Source organism: Ostrea edulis, chromosome 8 (assembly GCF_947568905.1).
Source record: "Ostrea edulis chromosome 8, xbOstEdul1.1, whole genome shotgun sequence".
NCBI classification, from domain to species: domain Eukaryota; kingdom Metazoa; phylum Mollusca; class Bivalvia; order Ostreida; family Ostreidae; genus Ostrea; species Ostrea edulis.
This window is the reverse complement of record NC_079171.1, coordinates 9,521,189-9,540,639: the sequence shown is the minus strand read 5'-3', so window position 1 is coordinate 9,540,639 and position 19,451 is coordinate 9,521,189. Positions and strand designations below refer to the sequence as shown.

Here is a 19,451-nt window from a genome sequence, read left to right as displayed (position 1 = left end):
CATTGTATACTTACCTGGCTGAGTGGTGTATAACAGTACTATATACTGTAGATTTACCTGGCTGAGTGGTGTAGACTTACCTGACTGAGTGGTGTATAACAGTACTATATACTGTAGACTTACCTGACTGAGTGGTGTAGACTTACCTGACTGAGTGGTGTATAACAGTACTATATACTGTAGACTTACCTGACTGAGTGGTGTATAACAGTACTATGTACTGTAGATTTACCTGACTGAGTGGGGTATAACAGTACTATATACTGTAGATTTACCTGGCTGAGTGGTGTAGACTTACCTGACTGAGTGGTGTATAACAGTACTATATACTGTAGATTTACCTGGCTGAGTGGTGTAGACTTACCTGACTGAGTGGTGTATAACAGTACTATATACTGTAGACTTACCTGACTGAGTGGTGTATAACAGTACTATATACTGTAGACTTACCTGGCTGAGTGGTGTAGACTTACCTGGCTGAGTGGTGTAGATTTACCTGCCTGAGTGGTGTAGACTTACCTGGCTGAGTGGTGTAGATTTACCTGCCTGAGTGGTGTAGACTTACCTGGCTGAGTGGTGTAGATTTACCTGCCTGAGTGGTGTAGACTTACCTGGCTGAGTGGTGTAGACTTGCCTGGCTGAGTGGTGTAGACTTACCTGGCTGAGTGGTGTAGACTTACCTGCCTGAGTGGTGTAGACTTACCTGGCTGAGTGGTGTAGACTTACCTGGCTGAGTGGCGGCCCGGATGGCCAGTGGTACCCTGTTGACTTTCCGCATGATGTCCTTGTACGATTTGTCCACCTGCATGAACATCCTGGCTTCCGCAGGCAGCTGTCTCTGAATATCAGGCGCGGAAAAGATACTCTCTAGGTACAGCCAGTTCCTCTGACAGTTCAGCCATTCATCCTGTCGGATAGAAATACTACGATGAGTTCTAAAGTTCATACAATTTATATAAGAACATTCAAGGACCACAGACTTCCATCAAGGTTCCCCACTCTTCAAAGTTCTTTTTACAGTTGCTAAAATTTACCTTTCCCCTTTTGACAAAAAAGGAGTATTTCCCCTTTCACAGGTAGAAATTTTCATTTAATTATAAATAATTCCTAACAAGGAGAAATTCCATGCATATTAAGGTTGTGCAGATTGTATTTGAATTTAACAAAATTACTTTTTATAAAATCTTAAGTCATTCATTATCATCCTCAAATCCCCCACAAAGTCCCTCGATATCAGTGATCAGTCGTCATACATACATCTCTGAAATACGGTTATATAACCAAGTAACACCCCCCACCCCACCCCTTCCATTTTGGGAGCTGATGGCTGCATCCTCAAAAATTCCCAAGTAACCAACCCCCCATCCTCCCACCCCTTTTCCATTTTAGAAGCACATTGCTGCATCCTCAAAAAATGGGTTTTAACATCTAAAAGCTGAATAAAAACCCAACATCAGGAGTCCTTCATAGAATAACAGTAGTTCCAATACACATCATTCATTGGATTTATTTTCAGTCTGTAAAACTTATACGGTACCAATTGTGATGCACCAGATGTGCATTTCGACCTTACTGGAGCCATATTGTTATTCATCATTCAATAAAAAATTCAGAAGAGCAACAATTTCACGAGGTCAAAATTAACTCCTTTATCCTAAATCTTACTCTCTGAGTCAGCAAATGAATAATACCAACAACAACAAAAAAATCCCATAATACATATATTTAATTGGACTGACGCATTAATTACATACCAGAGTTTTTCCAAACAGATCCAGATTTCTAGTCCACTCGTCCACCTTGCCCTTGATTGGAGCAACATGTCTGGAGCTGGCAATGGTTGCTATGTTGATGTTGCTGTCGTCAAGAAGTTGCTGGATATCGTCAGTGCCACCCAGGATGAAGACGTCCTTCGAGTCCTTGTGTGACAGAACCATGAATTCTGTAGACTTCCAAGAGTCCTCCACCTAGTGACAAAAATCAAAGAACTGAAAGTACCTAATGATTGAAAGTACCTGTGACATGTACAGAAATCAAAGTACTGAAAGGATATAGCTAGTGACAGAAATCAATACTTAGTGAGAGAAATCAAAGTACTGAAAGTACCTAGTGACAATAATCAAAGTATTGAAAGTATCTAGTGACAGAAATCCATACCTAGTGACAGAAATCAAAGTACTGAAAGTACCTAGTAACAGAAATCAATACCTAGTGACAGAAATCCATACCTAGTGACAACAATCAAAGTACTTTTAACTCTCTAACTTCTTATGAAAGCTAAAGTTTATCACAACATTTTGACACACTACCTTTTTAAGGATGGCCTCCAGACTAGCCTCTGAGCTGGCCTGACCTGAGACTTCCTGCAAGGCCTCGCCATTTCGGAAGGCATTGATTTCCACAAGTTTTCCCAAGGTGAGAGGATCCTCCGGTGTGAAGTGATAGTCCAGGATTTGTTCTATTGCCTCCCAGTGGCGAGCTTTCAGGGTAGGGTTCCTGAGGTCAGTTATCACAGGCAGCTAAAAAGGGAGATAATCATTATCTGATTATGACAATGAATGCAGGAAGTAACCCCCCACCCCCCCCAATTTTTATTTATTTCTACTAAAATTGCAATTTTTAACTGAATTGGGTAAATTTCAAAACTTTTCGATTTTAAAATAGCATATTACTTATCCTCCACTTTCCTTCGATATCAGATTTCTGAGGTGTGTTATTCCTCCTTAAAATAACCTACCCTGTCTCTCATGGTCTCCACCCTTTCCTTCAGCATGGGCACCACACCATTAGGTGGCAGACCCTTCTCCAGCTGCATCACAGACTTAGCATACCTCATGGTGGTGTTATTCATCTGTTCTGGGTCCAAGGTCTCAAATTGGACCTGGAAAAAAATGTCCACCATTACAAAAGTATCTAACAGGAAATGTGTATGTTGATGTAAAAAAAAAGCCCCTACAAATCTAACATTTATTGACCTTATAAACCTAGAAGTTATTGACCTATCCTCAGTTACTTTCATTCTCCATAACTTTTTTTCATAATTATTTTTCGAGAACAATTGTGTTTCCCTCGATGAGCTCATAGGTTATTTCATCTGAGGAAAACTTCAGAGTCAATTCATAACCTTAGAGAAAAACACGCATATAACTAAAGTTTCCACTCCTATCATCCTTCTTAAGACTAGATCCTCCTCAGAAAATTGTCTTTCCCTTTTTCTTCAACTCACACTCATCCAGTCATCAATATGGCCATCCCACTCATCAATGGCCGACCACAGAAGTTCCTTCAGCTTCAGTTCAGCGTGGACTTCCTCCAGGGCGTCGAACTTTGTGACCTCGACCTTGAAGTTCTTCTGGTAGGATTTGTAGGTGAAGGCCTGTTTCTGTAGTCCCTCGATCTGTGTCAACATTCGCTTAAGAATGCCCTGCACTTTGTCCTTCTCTGCTGTCGAGTCCAGGATCAGCGGATTCTGTAAGGAGTTGAACAATTTTGTGAGATAAGTGCATGTGCTGGAAAAACAAAAAGGTACTTTGTGTTCTGACGTTAGAAACAATGCCAAGGAAACTTTGCTTTGTTTTTGCTTGAGGCAGGCAAAACCCAACACCAACTGAATTGAAACTATGTAAATGACGCAATGAAAATATACAGTTGTATATACAAAATACTGAAAATATATATATAGATATATAGGGGGTCAGGAGACTAGTAAACATTGGACATATCAATTTGGATGCATATAATGCAAGCTATTAATGCAACCCTATTTTTGGAAGATACAAAATGTTGATGATAGGGATCAAAACATGTAAATTTCACAAAAATAGCCGAGTACTGTTTTTATAAGTAAAGTTAAAGAATTGATTACTTGGTTCTCAGGCCAATTTTGTCAAAAAAAGATGAGGGAGGGTATTCATTTTTCTTTTCATCTCATAAAAAAAAGATAAGGGATTTTTTTAAAATTCAAAACTTACAACTTTTAATCAGGTCCAGCATAGAGCAAATATCAGAAAACCATCACCCACAATGTGTCATGGCAGCTAGAATAATTATTGTGACTTTTTGTATCTACATGTATACAGATATTAACAACATATGATCCCGATCAAACATTTTGAACTACAAACCCCACTGCATGGCCATTTATAAAATTTCAATTGTTTACGCAATGTCGGGATGACTCAGACTTGTCGTATATGTTTTACAGAAGATGCAGTCAGGGATTCTGAAATTTTTTTTTTTACATTGGAAGAGTGCATGAGAGAAATTTATTTTATTTTATTCATATAAAGATAAAACCGGTTAACATGAATTGTTTAAAACGTTGTGGTGAGCCCGAGAACCAAGAAATTATTTTTTTTAGACCTAAAATGTACGATATGGAATGTAATTTATTCCCATGATTTATCAATATGGTGGCTAATTACACTAAAATTTTATTTTTAATGGCTCGTCACCTTGTATGATGGGGAAATCATTCTTCATAAAAAGTGTTTTAATGAGCCATTGAATAAAATTCTGGTGTAATAAGCTACCTTTAGTTCAAGAGAGTGAGAAAAATTTATGTAGAGTTACATAGGGAAGGATATTCCAACTTTTTAACATCAAAGAAAATTTTCTTTCTTTTGATTTTTTTTTTTTCATATTTATAAATGTATTATTACAACCAAATTAAACCGAAAAATACATATTAACTTATGCATTCAATTTTTGTTTTTGTATCACATGCCCTTGAAACCAAGTATCTTCCAACACTGAAATTTCCTAAACAGCCTGCACAGTCCAATTATCATCTGGAACAATTTACCTCACTCCGGGACATAATCACATGTACACATTTACACACACCGAGTGTGATTAATATTCCCACTTTACATGGCCTCCAGTTCAGAACCTCCCTTACCTGGGCTTCCAGTTTGACCTCTTTGACTTCCTTGCCGAGTTCCGCGATGTCCTTGTCCAGGTGTGTACAGAACTTGTCAATGTTGGCGTCTCTCTCTGTCAGAGATTTGTCGATGGCGTTTCTTACTCCAGTGATGCTGGGGCTTAATGTCTGGCAAACGAAACAAAGGATCATGAAGTCTGGTAAGAGAAACGAAATATCTGTCCACAAAACGAAACAGACAAATGTGAGGTCGGGTGGGGGTTACAAAATATCTGTCCCTTTCTGATTAACCATATGCATATTCTACGCCAGCACTTCCCAAAGAAAACTTAATAGACAGTCAGACTTTAATAACGTGACAAATTTCTGTTGACAGTCAGTAACAAACCTATTAAGTGTTCTGTTTTTTGAAGAGCAATATGTTTAATATGTATAAGACAGATATATACAATAAAACAAACATTCCAGATGCTATGTTGCCATTTAAATTCTGCCACTTGACATCTAAAGAACTTAGACGGCGGTCATGTGATGCATTTTATCCATTGACTGAACGTCACTCTAGCCCAGGGCAAAGTAATACCTGATAAATAGTCAGACTAGGATTAGACACGATGTACCTGATAGACTATGATTAGACATTATGTACCTGATAGACAGTCTATAAGTAGACACAATGTACCAAATAGACAATCTATGATTAGACAGTGATAGTCAGTTTATAATTAAACACTATGTAACGACAATCTATAATTAGACATTATGTATCTGACAGTCTATAATTAAACACTATGTAACGACAATCTATAATTAGACATTATGTACCTGACAGTCTATAATTAGACACAATGTACCTGACAGTCTATAATTAGACACAATGTACCTGACAGTCTATAATTAAATATTATGTACCTGACAGTCTATAATTAGACACTATGTACCTGACAGTCTATAATTAGACACTATGTACCTGACAGTCTATAATTAGATATCATGTATCTGACAGTCTATAATTAGACACTATGTACCTGATAGTCTATAATTAGACACTATGTACCTGATAGTCTATAATTAGACACTATGTACCTGACAGTCTATAATTAGACACTATGTACCTGACAGTCTATAATTAGACACTATGTACCTGATAGACTATAATTAGACACTATGTACCTGATAGACAGCGAAGTCCTCAGGGGGAGTCGGCACAGTGTACTGCTCAATCAGTTCATACATATCCTTTACTATCATGGCTTCCTTCTCCAGAGGGTCAATCTGTAAAACAAAACAATGCCAGAAAATATTACACTTTTATGGAATCTGAAGACTTATAACATAAATGAAATTTCATAAAAAACACACCTCCATTTTGGATTAACTATACAGTTGTATCAAGTCAGTGACAGCACCTGATTCTCTCTGTGGACAAAGTCACTTAACTAAACAAACAGAATTCAATATACACTGTACCTAAACATGTGTTCCATCTTTAAAATGACTGAGTTACTTAGAACACTTTTTCATTAAAGTTGTGTTACATGTACCAGGGACATTTCCATCATGACTTATACTGACTTGACACAACTTGCTCTAAATTGACATACCATGTCCTGCCCTGACTTGCAATGACTTGACTTGCTATAAATTAATGCAACACAAAAACCCCGACTTGATACAACTTACTCTGAATTGATATAACTTACCTTGACTTGATACGACTTGCTCTGAATTGATATAACTTACCCTGACTTGATACGACTTGCTCTAAATTGATATAACTTACCCTGACTTGATACGACTTGCTCTGAATTGATATAACTTACCCTGACTTGATAGGACTTGCTCTGAATTGATATAACTTACCCTGACTTGAATGTCATCCAGGAAGGTGAGTGTGTTGACAAACTCGATGGTAGTGGTGGGTGTGACCTCGAGTTTGAACTGGGCGTCCTGTAACTCAGCGATGAGTCTGTCCACTTCCTTTCTGGCCTTTACTGGCAGGAGATCATTAATAACCTAAAAACAATTATACAATTACATATCAAATCATACACTTACTATCGTAGGTTACAACAATAGTCTGTATTTGATGATTTCTAGAACCAGCCCTCTTGATATTTTGTAAGTAACATCAAATCCTTCCTGACTAAGGATTCCCACAAGGCCAGTGTCTATTTTGGATTCCAAGGCGCTAGGAAGACATTAGTCACAGTCTTATCCCCCTGCCGGAGCAGGTACCTATTTACATCTGGAAGGACAGTAGCCACCCCCCCCCCCCCCCCCCCAGCCGGCGCAGGTACCCATTTACAGCTGGAATGACAGTAGCCCCTCCCCCCTCCCCCCTTCCAGCCAGAGGTACCCATTTACAGCTGGAAGAACAGAGTAGCCCACCCCCCTCCTCCCAAGTCCGAGCAGGTACCCATTTACAGCTGGGAGGACAGTAGCCCCCCTCCCCCCTCCCAAGCCAAGTCCGAGCAGGGGTACCCATTTACAGCTGGAAAGACAAAAAAAACACAGATACAGTGCCTTGTTCAAAGACTGAATGCAAACCATCATGTCCACAAGGTGATATTCAAACCAGCAACCACTCAGTTCTTGTCCACAGTGACCACTGAGCCATGCATCCCTATTTTCTATCTAATCACATTTCACAAATCACAATTACCACAAATAGTTCCATTTTCTGCACACAGAAAATGCATTCCGACTATTTGATTGTCTAAATCAAATGAGTATCTATGTGATAATTTCATAGACGAAAGCGGTACAAAAGGTCACCATTACAATTCAACAAGGCGTGCACAGTGTTTTACTTACATCCAGAAATCTCGTGTATTATTTACATCCAGACATCTCATGTATTACTTACATCCAGAAATCTCGTGTATTACTTACATCCAGACATCTCGTGGGTGAAGGATTCAGCAGACTTTTCATCTTCGTCCCGTCAATCAAAAGCATTCCGATTGGTCGTTTCTCTTTGATGACCTGAGCCATTCTGACCTGTCCATGGTATTTCTCCAAGGCCTCCGCGAAGAATGCTACATCTGAAGTAGGCATCAGAACAATGTTATCAGAATCAACACAGTACAACCTAATTTAAATTGTTGGTAAAATTTAACACAGTAAAACCTAATCTAAATCATTAATAAAATTACCACATAAAACCTAATCTGAATCATTGATCAAATCACCACAGTAAAACGTAATCTAAATCGTTGATAAAATTACTATATAAAACCTAACCTGAATCGTTGATCAAATTACCACAGTAAAACGTAATCTAAATCGTTGATAAAATTACTATATAAAACCTAATCTGAATCGTTGATCAAATTACCACAGTAAAACGTAATCTAAATTGTTGATAAGATCTAACACAGTGAAACCTAATGTAAAATGTAGATTAAATCAACATAATAAAAATTCAATTAAAACTGTTGATTGAATGAATGCAATAAAACTTAATTCAGCAGTTAATTGAATTAACACAATAACCTATTTAAAATGTTGAATGAATTAACACCATAACATATAATTCAACATGCTGTGGGAGAAAAAATTATGAGTTGGATCACAAAGAATGTTGAATTGCAGAATGTAAGGAACTCGGAAAAAGAAAATTGGGTGGAAAAATTTGTCCGAAATATACCTCCTGGGCCAGCTAAAAAGAGTTTGTCAATAAGGGTGAATTCGTTATAAGTGTGAATTCACTATAAGTGTGAATTCATTATAAGTGTGTTCATTTTGAACATGTTTTACTGTACAACGAAACTGATCAAAAAGTCATCGGATCAGTCTGGTTTAACTGTAATAGACTATGTGAATTAGAAATGAGAGCTTGCAGAAATGACTTAGTACAATGTAAACCACAGGCTTGAAATAATCAAAACATTGAAAACTTTGAAATTTTAAAGTCGGACTTCAGATACTCTACGCAAATCAACGGGATTTCTAGGAATTTTCAATACTTCTCATTACCAGCTCATTAGAGTTATCGCGCTTTGATGACTCTTGTGCGTCATTGGTAAGAAAATGCACAAGTCTCGCGAGTAAGTGCGAGATTACTGGGACATAAACGAAACGTTCATAGCAACCCCCCCCCTTTTTTTTAAAAGTTAAAGTACATTGTGTATCTTTAAATAGAATAGCCATTGGTCAAACTGCATTTTTAAATATTCTAACACTAGTTTATCAAGGATGTTACATGTTTTTTTAAACTCTACTACACCTAATTTAAAAATTCCAAACAACGATGTTCTCTGTCCTAAGGCAGTCAATCAATATTTTGTAATTTTCAAAATAGCTTAGATGTAGTTTGGAAACGCATTTGTTGTGTTAATTAGTGTTATAAACGTCTTAAAAAATGCAGTTTGGCAAATATATAACTTATTCTAAAATATTGAAAAATGAGAGAGAGAGAGAGAGGGAGAGAGAGAGGGGGGGGGGGGGGTACATGAATGATTACAAAGTACATGCCCATATGAACCTGTCTAAATTGTATGATAAAATGGAATGTCTTCATAGTCTGACAGAATAATTCTAATAACATATGAATCCCATTAATTACAAGAAAAGTTATTGTGTCGGATGTGCATTTTGGTTTTTCCCTTCACAGTTCTTCTTGCGATTGATGCTTTATATCGGTTAGATTTGGCATATCCTTCACATAGTTTAATAAGTTTGTCTGTTTTCTTGTAAGAATAATCAATTCCTAAATTTGCCTTTAGAATTTTAATCAGTGTCGTGGTTTGCAGTCGGTTATAATATGTATTCGATACCATAATTTATATTACGTATGCCTAAGTAATGTTTACGTATGTTGTCCCGGTAGTACGACTTTACGCGCCTTTAATTTGAAGAGTTCCACTAATGGAAATGATAAGTATTGGACTAACTTGGATGATCAAACCAAGCTCATTTCTTTCTTTATAACATAGCAGAATGCTCCCAACAAAGGGCAATAACTCTGTACGTACCGTGCTCTAGTGCTCTTAGTCCCTCCAGGTCCAGACTTTCATTTTCCCTGTAGAATTCTCTGTGAGGCTCAAACGTGTCCGCATAATTAGAGGCGGCATTGAATGCTGCGGTGATGGAATTCTGTGTGAAAATAACAACAAATGGGGGTTACCATGTCAGGAGAAAAAATAACAACAAAAGGGGGTTACCATGTCAGGAGAGAAAATAACAACAAAAGGGGGTTACCATGTCAGGAGAGAAAATAACAACAAAAGGGGGTTACCATGTCAGGAGAGAAAATAACAACAAAAGGGGGTTACCATGTCAGGGGAGAAAATAACAACAAAAGGGGGTTACCATGTCAGGAGAGAAAATAACCACAAAAGGGGGTTACCATGTCAGGAGAAAGAGTCATAGATTCAGAAAGAGTGCATTGTATTCATCAAAACATCTGTTGACTGATAAACTCTCTCATCTCAATTTGTTGCACAAATCAAACATTTCACTGACCCTGATGTCCGCGATAATGCTCTGTAGATGCTTGTCATCTTCAAACATGGTGGCCAGACTTGGACCATCTCCACAAGTCTTCTCCTCGAACTTGTTGTTAATGATGGGACTGTAAAAAAAACCCAATCTTTTATAGCGTCTAACAAAAACTCTTTAATAATATTTACACCAATTCCAAATGAGAAAAAAACCAAATGTACTGTAGTGCATATACTAATATTTCAGTATTTAGAAAATTTATTTAGTGTCACTAAACACAAGTGTACTTTGTTTTTACTAATTTCGAGTTTAGTATTTGATACAGTAGAACTTGTATAATCCAGATGTTTTACAATCAGAAATACTGTCTACACCATACACCAAACCTAGAATCACATATCACAAATACTTTTATCCTGCCGCTGATCAAAATCTTGCAATTTCATTGGCTGAAACCAATACTCTCTTTGACAGGCGCAGATCATCTGATCAAACTCGACAGTATCTCATGTGAACTGATGATCCGCGCCTGTCAACTCGACGTGATCCGATTCTTCGGATCAAATTACTGTAGTATTAATATATATTTATTACATATTCATCAATAATCCGTATTTTAATAGTTGAATTCACAGAGGGTGATCTGACTTTCCGGATCATCACCCTGTGGTGATCTGATTCCAGATCATATGTCTCGCTGAATCTGGTGATGTCACAAAGCATCAATGCAAGTCTTTGTGGAAAGTGATTGATCATGTCACATACATAACTGCATACACAAAAAATAATTTCCCAGTATGTTTGTCATTTTGCTAATTAGGAATACATTCATTATCTAATGTGTATTCAAAATTACATAAGGAGGGATATAAATGAATTTATCATTACTACAGTAACTTGATCCGAAAGAGTTGGATCACGCAGGTGTGGATCATCAGATCAAACTTGATGCTTCACAACTCATTTGAACTGACGATCCATGCTTCTCAACTTTATGCCATCCGACACTTCAGATCATGTTACTGTAGTACTAATATATTGGCTGATACATATGGCTGACACACGTATCCCAAGATTATTCAAAAACATCTGCAGGGATTTCCTTCTCTTTAATGTTAACAGTGATGCCATTCACACACCTGCTTCAATTTAACATCTAATATGCAGAACATTTCTTTCCCTAGAATCAAGAGCATATTAAATGTTTTCTTTAGATTTAAATTTCAGACATCTAAAAGATGTAAAACCAAAAGGAAGCAGCGGGGGGCACATGTCCTCCTCCCATCACTGTGTGCAGCCCTCCCTCCCTCATTTTTTGTCAAATCATTTTAAATTGTAAAATGTAAACTTTACAGTATTCAACGCATACAAGCAATCCCCACCCCACCCCCAATACTCGATCATGAGCAATCCTCATCCCCAATACTCGATCATGAGCAATCCCCACCCCCAATACTCGATCATGAGCAATCCCCACCCCCAATACTCGATCATGAGCAATCCCCACCCCCAATACTCGATCATGAGCAATTTTGTGCCAAGTATGAGCATCTATGTTGCTTTGCTACAATGTTATGTCACACATATAAAAACACAAGTGACCAGACAGACTGACTGACTGACAGACAGACAGACAACATGATTTTTATCTTTGTGAGGCGTACTGTAAAAATTTTAACCTACTGTGTGAAAGCATCAAAGTAGTTGTCCGGCACGAGATTTTGCACAGAGAGAACAGCGTCTTGGAATTTCTTAATGACCTCAGCCAAACCCTCCTGGAAATCGTCCGAGTCTGGAGCAAACAGCAGTTGATTGGGCTCAAGGACAAATTCTGTGATATACAAGGGAGGCAACTGGTGGGCCTCTTCATCTTCCTGTAAAGGAGGATAACTCAGTAAAAAAAAAAATGTCCATACTATGTGCTCTTTATATTTTGAAATAATTACATTTTGATTATGACATAGATAAAATTATCACCTGAGAGTTAATCTTTTTTTCTCATTTGAATACACATTACTTTAGAATCAATAATTCTTTTTCAATAGTCAAATTTCAAGAATGTAAAATTCTTATTGTTAATACAAAGAGGAAGAAATCTGAAATCTTTAGTTAAGATAAAGAAATTGTTTGTACTAAGATAAAGGAAAAAAAGTTGATGGTATTCTATTTCTGAAATCACCATATACTACTCAGAATTATAAAACCTTAACCAAACTCAAGAAATTAAAACGTCATGCAAACTCAGATCAACGTGCTCCAATGATTCCTTGTCAAAACGAAAAAGTCCTGTCATCAGAGAAGTTTTAAGACTATGTACATTTTCTTTTAAATTGGATTCCTCCCTCATCAGATTGATCACATGCTCATATTTATATATTCATATCGTGGTAAAAATACGTCATTATGAAGTGTTGATTGAGAGAATCTACAAAACTGAAACTTATACACGATGATGAAATTCTCAAGTTCATTGTGTGAAGCAAATCAAGTTATTTTTTTCTCTGATTTTGAGAATGAGACTATAGAGATTATCATAGAAACCCTGACATGAATTGAAAAATAAAAATGGATGAGGATTATAATATCGAGATCAGAGTTTTATATAGTGGTTGTTATAAGCAGCCCAAAACCACATTCAATGTCAGCACAAAGTGTCGTCATGGTGATAATGAATCTATAAAACTTTGATAACAGGAAAAAAATATATCCATTAAATTGTTTGACATTTTAACTATAGATACAATGTTTATCAATCTAAGTCTGTAAAATACATAGATTGATTGATTGATTATTGTTTAACGTCCCTCTCGAGAATATAAAATACATTGATTGATTGATTGATTATTGTTTAACGTCCCTCTCGAGAATATAAAATACATAGATTGATTGATTGATTGATTATTGTTTAACGTCCTTCTCGAGAATATAAAATACATAGAAGTAAAACTCCCATCCACCTCAGCTTATATTGGAATCTCAAACACAAGCAACATTCTAAATAAATCATTCTACCAAGCAAGGGAAACAACTGTATATATATATATATAAAAGCATAGCAAAGGGCAGCTATGTGTCACTACTGGAAAGGGGTGATAACTGCTGTACATGCCCAAAAAAAGGGAGATAACTCTTCTACCTGTTCCTCAAGCTTTCCTTTTTCGGCCTTTTCTTTTTCTTGTCGTGCCTTTTCGGCTTTTTTCTCTTCTCTCTGTAAGGGCAGAGGCCAGCCACACAAAATACATTAAAATTTATATGGATGATAACACCATTGTGTACATGTACCGCATCTGAGAGCTAACAGCTGAAAAGTTTATTCTGGTTTGTTTTTTTCTTTGTTTTTGTTTATTTCTTTGTTTTTGTTTATTTCTTTTCATGTTTTTACATTGGATAAAAAAAAAAAAGAACTGCCTGGTATCCCTGGGAGTTTACTTTGAGTTAATAAACTTGATATAATCAACTTTACATGCGTAAAATAGCTTCAAACTGTTAGTTTTATAACTATAAGCCATCAAATATAAGGATATCTAGAAGGGGGAATTTTTTTAGAACATTATTATATACATGACGGACAAGGATAAAGGAAGCTTTCATGATATGAAATACTTTTTATATGATTATATACAGGCATTTCTATAACAGACTTGGGTATAAAGAATTTTCACATCACATATTGCACAAGTTACTCATATGGGTAATTAAATTGTATGACTGTCAACCTTCAAGTATTCCTGCAAGCATTATATATTATACAGAAGCAAGATAACTTAACAGGCTTTAAACATGCATATAATTCTTAGAACTAAGAAATTTCTTTTTTTCATTACAATTTATATTTCTATAAAAAGGCATTTTCAGACCCCTCCCTCAATCCCCCCCCCCCCCCCCCTCCAACACCTCATTCCATAAAAAAAATCAATCCCATCCCTAAAGTAATACTTTTTTTGAAATTTCTTTCATTATAAGCTGTCTTGCTGTTATGCCCTCTGGGCCCCAAATTGAAATAAACTTATCTATAATTATTTATGAGATGAATATTTTTGACTTTTAATAAGAATTGATGGACAGTATATACAATATATGCTAGAATTGAAGCAAATCCAGTCATTGGTAAAACAAATATATAATATATAAGTGAAACACATGTGTCGCACACGCATGCAATATGAAGAGAGGAATAATTTAAAATCAGACAGAAGATCTGCACACACGTTTACATGCTAGAACGGGGATTGCCACACAATGTTATAAATACTCAAATTATACACTGCATAAAACCACTGGTTAGATATTGTCACAAAATATTACATCCAAATGTTATTAATTAACCTATTACTGGTGCAATAATTTACTATATTATTGTGAGAATAAATCAATTCATTTTCTTTTCTTTTTTTCCCTTTAGATTTTTTATGCATTCTTTAAAAGATATATTTTCATTATATCTAATTTTGAATTTTGAAAATTAAGCTATTGCAGATCGTCAAAATATTCTCAAAAATTCATCAAAAAATATCAAAAATGTCACAGCAAAAAATTCATCTTAGAATGATCAATTCAGTTTTTTTTTTTATTTATGAAATTCAGAAATAAAACTAGTATCTTTAATTATTTTCAATAAATATTCATCATATCTAAAAAAAAAAAAATATGGAAATCAGGCAATTACAGATTACCAAAATATGCCCAACATTTTGGAATTTAAAACAATTAATAAAACCCACATCAGTTTTGCCCTCGCGATACTTACGATTTCCGGATCCTCTTTGAGTTCGTCCGCGGCTAGTTTCGCTTCCTCAGCGAATCCCTGTATCTGTTCTAGAGTGGGCGTGTTCTGCAGCTGTTCCGACAGGTAGTTCAGAAGTGTCGACACAGAGTTTACAGCCAGAACGTGCATCGTGTTCACGATCAGGTAGTCAGCCAACCGGATAAAGCTGTGTGTGGAAATCAGAAAACTCTCAGTCTAATATGTAACAATGAGTTTATTTATACACAGAGAGATCAGGTAGTCAGCCAGCCGGATAAAGCTGTGTGTGGAAATCAGAAAACTCTCAATCTAATATGTAACAATGAGTTTATTTATACAGAGAGAGATCAGGTAGTCAGCCATGTGGGAATCAGAAAACTCTCAGTCTAGTACGTAACAATGAGTTTATTTATATGTAATCTCTAGACAGAGAGAGAGAGAGAGGGAGGGAGAGAGAGAGAGAGAGAGAGAGAGAGAGAGAGAGAGAGAGAGAAACAGATGAGTGTTCACCATCAGGTAGTCAGCCAGCCAGATAAAGCTCTGTGAAACTCTGATTATTACATAACAATGAGTTTATTTACATGCAACTTGTGTGTAAAAGGGAGGGGGGGGGCAAATTAAAGATTATACTGTGTACCTGTTGAAGAGTACAAACCTCTCTCTCTCTCTCTCTCTCTCTCTCAACAGAACCTTACAAAGCCTTTGTGTATGACAGAATTTTTAAATACATTATGCGAGTATTTGATTTGGGAAAATTGCTGTTCAGAATAAATTAGTGAGAACTCAAGAAATGAGATTTTAAGTTCGTACATTCGAAGTGAAGAAATACAAGCAATACATTTGATTTTACAACATCCAAATAAAAGTACTTGCTTTTATTTTGCTAAAACACATGCAAAAATTCTTGATCAAACCGCCACTTACGAATTTCAAACCGCCACTTACGAATTTCAAACCGCCACTTACGAATTTCAAACCTCCATTTACGAATTTCAAACCGCCACTTACGAATTTCAAACCGCCACTTACGAATTCATGTTCTCGCGATTTGACGTGATATTCAGTACTCACATAAAATAAGGAATCTACAAGATTTACGAAAAATTGTACTGACAAACGGAATATTTTTGACATACACCTTTATCAGCCAGTATTCTGCCCTCTATATTCTGCCCTCTACGTACCATGTGACATACACTGTACACCTATAGCAGCCAGTATTCTGCCCTCTATATTCTACCCCTCTACGTACCATATGACATACACCTTTATCAGCCAGTATTCTGCCCTCTATATTCTACCCCTCTACGTACCATGTGACATACACTGTACACCTATAGCAGCCAGTATTCTGCCCTCTATATTCTGCCCTCTACGTACCATGTGACATACACCTATAGCAGCCAGTATTCTGCCCTCAATATTCTGCCCTCTATATTCTACCCCTCTACGTACCATGTGACATACACCTTTATCAGCCAGTATTCTGCCCTCTATATTCTACCCCTCTACATACCATGTGACATACACCTTTATCAGCCAGTATTCTGCCCCCTATATTCTGCCCTCTACATTCTGCCCTCTATATTCTGCCCTCTACATTCTGCCCTCTACATTCTGCCCTCTACGTACCATGTGAGACGCTTGCAGTGGGCTCTCTTGTTGGCTTGTTCTGTGTAGGTCATCCTGTCTGGGGCCTCCCCGTAAATATCCATGTCGTAGTTACTGGGCATCATGTAACTAGATGAGGTACCAGGAGCCATGTCACCTGTAAGAGAGAGGTCAAAGTTCAATACAGAGCAGTCCGAAGGTTCAATACAGAGCAGTCCGAAAGTTCAATATAGAGAGGTCCAGAATTCCAATCAGGTCACAAGATTCTAATTTACAAAAGCTGTACATGTAGATCCTAAGGTTGATATTGCCAAGGGGTGATGTTGGGAAATAAGCACCCAATGTCATTTAAGTGCCCCTTTAGGCAATCGTAAAATATAGCCTCTATCAACCAAAGCCCAGCTCCTGGTCTTCCCGTGGCGGAAATCATTTTACTAACAAGGAGAAGGGGTGAAGGTGAGTCACTGGCGCCTTAAAACCAGTAGCTTCGGGTAGATGAGGCTCGTTAAACCTTGGAGGGTAGCTCATCTAGGAGAGGGAAAACTTTGACATAAAATCCTGGTTGTTGGAATCCATTAGTCGCCCAGACATCCAACAAATGGACAGACTGTGTCCATCAGCCTTGGTTGGCAATCAGTCTAAGAAAAGGAGAATCTGAAATAAAAACCTCCACTTCTCGTGGGAAATAAAGGTTGTGCATGGGGTCAGCAACCCCATCATAGAAAAAAACTTAGGCTACAGAAACCGAAACAATAGAAAACACTTTAAATGGAAAACTATTGTTGAGGCCCTATGCCCCCTCAGGGGACAAGAGGAATAAGTCAAGTAAGTGAAGTACATGTAATTCTACTAGATCACAAGAGATCTCTAGGATCCAATTGACCTTGAATTTGACCTTGTCTGTGTGACCTTGATTCATGACATATCCATTGGTCTGACGAGGGCAATGTTTGTGTTGAGCATCTACTAAAAACGAGTATCATAATCAATGTACTGAATGTATATAAAATTGAAGAGTGCTGAAAAACTGTTAGATTGAATAGATCTATCAGTGTCACTCAATTTTAATCACTTACCAAGTCCCGGGCTATTTATATCACTCACCAAGTCCCGGGCTATTTATATCACTCACCAAGTCCCGGGCTATTTATATCACTCACCAAGTCATGGGCTATTTATATCACTCACCAAGTCCCAGGCTATTTATATCACTCACCAAGTCCCGGGCTATTTATATCACTCACCAAGTCCCGGGCTATTTATATCACTCACCAAGTCACGGGCTATTTATATCACTCACCAAGTCCCGGGCTATTTGTATCACTCACCAAGTCACGGGCTATTTATATCACTCACCAAGTCCCGGGCTATTTATATCACTCACCAAGTCACGGGCTATTTGTATCACTCATCAAGTCCCGGCCTATCTGTATCACTCACCAAGTCCCGGGCTATTTATATCACTCACCAAGTCCCGGGCTATTTATATCACTCACCAAGTCCCGGGCTATTTATATCACTCATCAAGTCCCGGGCTATTTATATCACTCACCAAGTCCTGGGCTATTTGCTCCATCATCTGCCATGTAATAATCGTCCGGCGTGAATCCCGCCTCCAGAAGAGCAGTCCGACATGCGGAGCGTACCACTTCCTTCACCAAATCCCGGAACTCCGACAGTCGACCAGCCACCTGCAGAAATTCTCAATACAGTGAACGAATCAAAAAGAGTGCAGGTCACGGACATCGATAAAAATAAAAATACAGAGTGGGCACTATTATCAAGGAGCAGAAATGTGTAAACACTGTTTAACGTGTTTCAAATGATTCCAAGTTCTGTGATTTAGTCCTGTTCTACTGAGTAAGCATAAAACCTAACACTCAGACCACAAGCTTAAAATTACCATTTCATAAATACCACTCTCTGTTTCATTCTAATCTTATTTCTTTTTATTTTGGGGTTTTTTTTTTTGGTTTTGTTGTTGTTGTTGTTTTGTTTGCTTTGGTGAGAATTTGCATAGGACACAATGTAAAGATTTTTCATTACACAACCACAGATTTTTTTTTTTTTTTTTTAAAGTGAAACCTTTGTGATATACCTCTGTGAGTTATGTAAACTGTGAGATATACCTCTGTGAGTTGTGTAAACTGTGATACCTCTGTGAGTTGTAAACTGTGAGATATACCTCTGTGAGTTGTATAAACTGTGAGATATACCTCTGTGAGTTGTGTAAACTGTGAGATATACCTCTGTGAGTTGTATAAACTGTGATATACCTCTGTGAGTTGTGTAAACTGTGAGATATACCTCTGTGAGTTGTGTAAACTGTGAGATATACCTCTGTGAGTTGTATAAACTGTGAAATATACCTCTGTGAGTTATGTAAACTGTGAGATATACCTCTGTGAGTTGTATAAACTGTGTGATATACCTCTGTGAGTTGTATAAACTGTGTGATATACCTCTGTGAGTTGTATAAACTGTGTGATATACCTCTGTGAGTTGTGTAAACTGTGAGATATACCTCTGTGAGTTGTATAAACTGTGTGATATACCTCTGTGAGTTGTATAAACTGTGAGATATACCTCTGTGAGTTGTGTAAACTGTCTGATATACCTCTGTGAGTTGTGTAAACTGTGATATACCTCTGTGAGTTGTGTAAACTGTGAGATATACCTATGTGAGTTGTGTAAACTGTGAGATATACCTCTGTGAGTTGTATAAACTGTGATACCTCTGTGAGTTGTATAAACTGTGAGATATAC

At 37.2% G+C, this 19,451-nt stretch overlaps 1 protein-coding gene across 3 annotated transcripts in view; it reads right to left on the bottom strand.

Moving 5' to 3' along the window:
* Positions 1-19,451, bottom strand: part of LOC125661113 (dynein axonemal heavy chain 6-like) — a 73,526-nt gene that overhangs the window by 45,748 nt on the left and 8,327 nt on the right. For 2 of the 3 annotated variants that reach the window (XM_056148138.1, XM_056148139.1), the window contains exons 9-24: positions 18,238-18,376; positions 16,707-16,842; positions 15,078-15,261; positions 13,467-13,538; positions 12,014-12,204; positions 10,352-10,460; positions 9,862-9,982; positions 7,778-7,929; positions 6,746-6,898; positions 6,056-6,157; positions 4,901-5,050; positions 3,227-3,469; positions 2,738-2,881; positions 2,310-2,519; positions 1,755-1,967; positions 727-907 (exon numbers count right to left, since the gene is read on the bottom strand). In XM_056148138.1, the coding sequence (XP_056004113.1) occupies positions 727-907; positions 1,755-1,967; positions 2,310-2,519; positions 2,738-2,881; positions 3,227-3,469; positions 4,901-5,050; positions 6,056-6,157; positions 6,746-6,898; positions 7,778-7,929; positions 9,862-9,982; positions 10,352-10,460; positions 12,014-12,204; positions 13,467-13,538; positions 15,078-15,261; positions 16,707-16,842; positions 18,238-18,376 (2,500 nt within the window). The remainder of the gene's footprint in view (positions 1-726; positions 908-1,754; positions 1,968-2,309; positions 2,520-2,737; positions 2,882-3,226; positions 3,470-4,900; positions 5,051-6,055; positions 6,158-6,745; positions 6,899-7,777; positions 7,930-9,861; positions 9,983-10,351; positions 10,461-12,013; positions 12,205-13,466; positions 13,539-15,077; positions 15,262-16,706; positions 16,843-18,237; positions 18,377-19,451) is intronic. The other variant, XM_056148140.1, reaches the window with a different exon arrangement.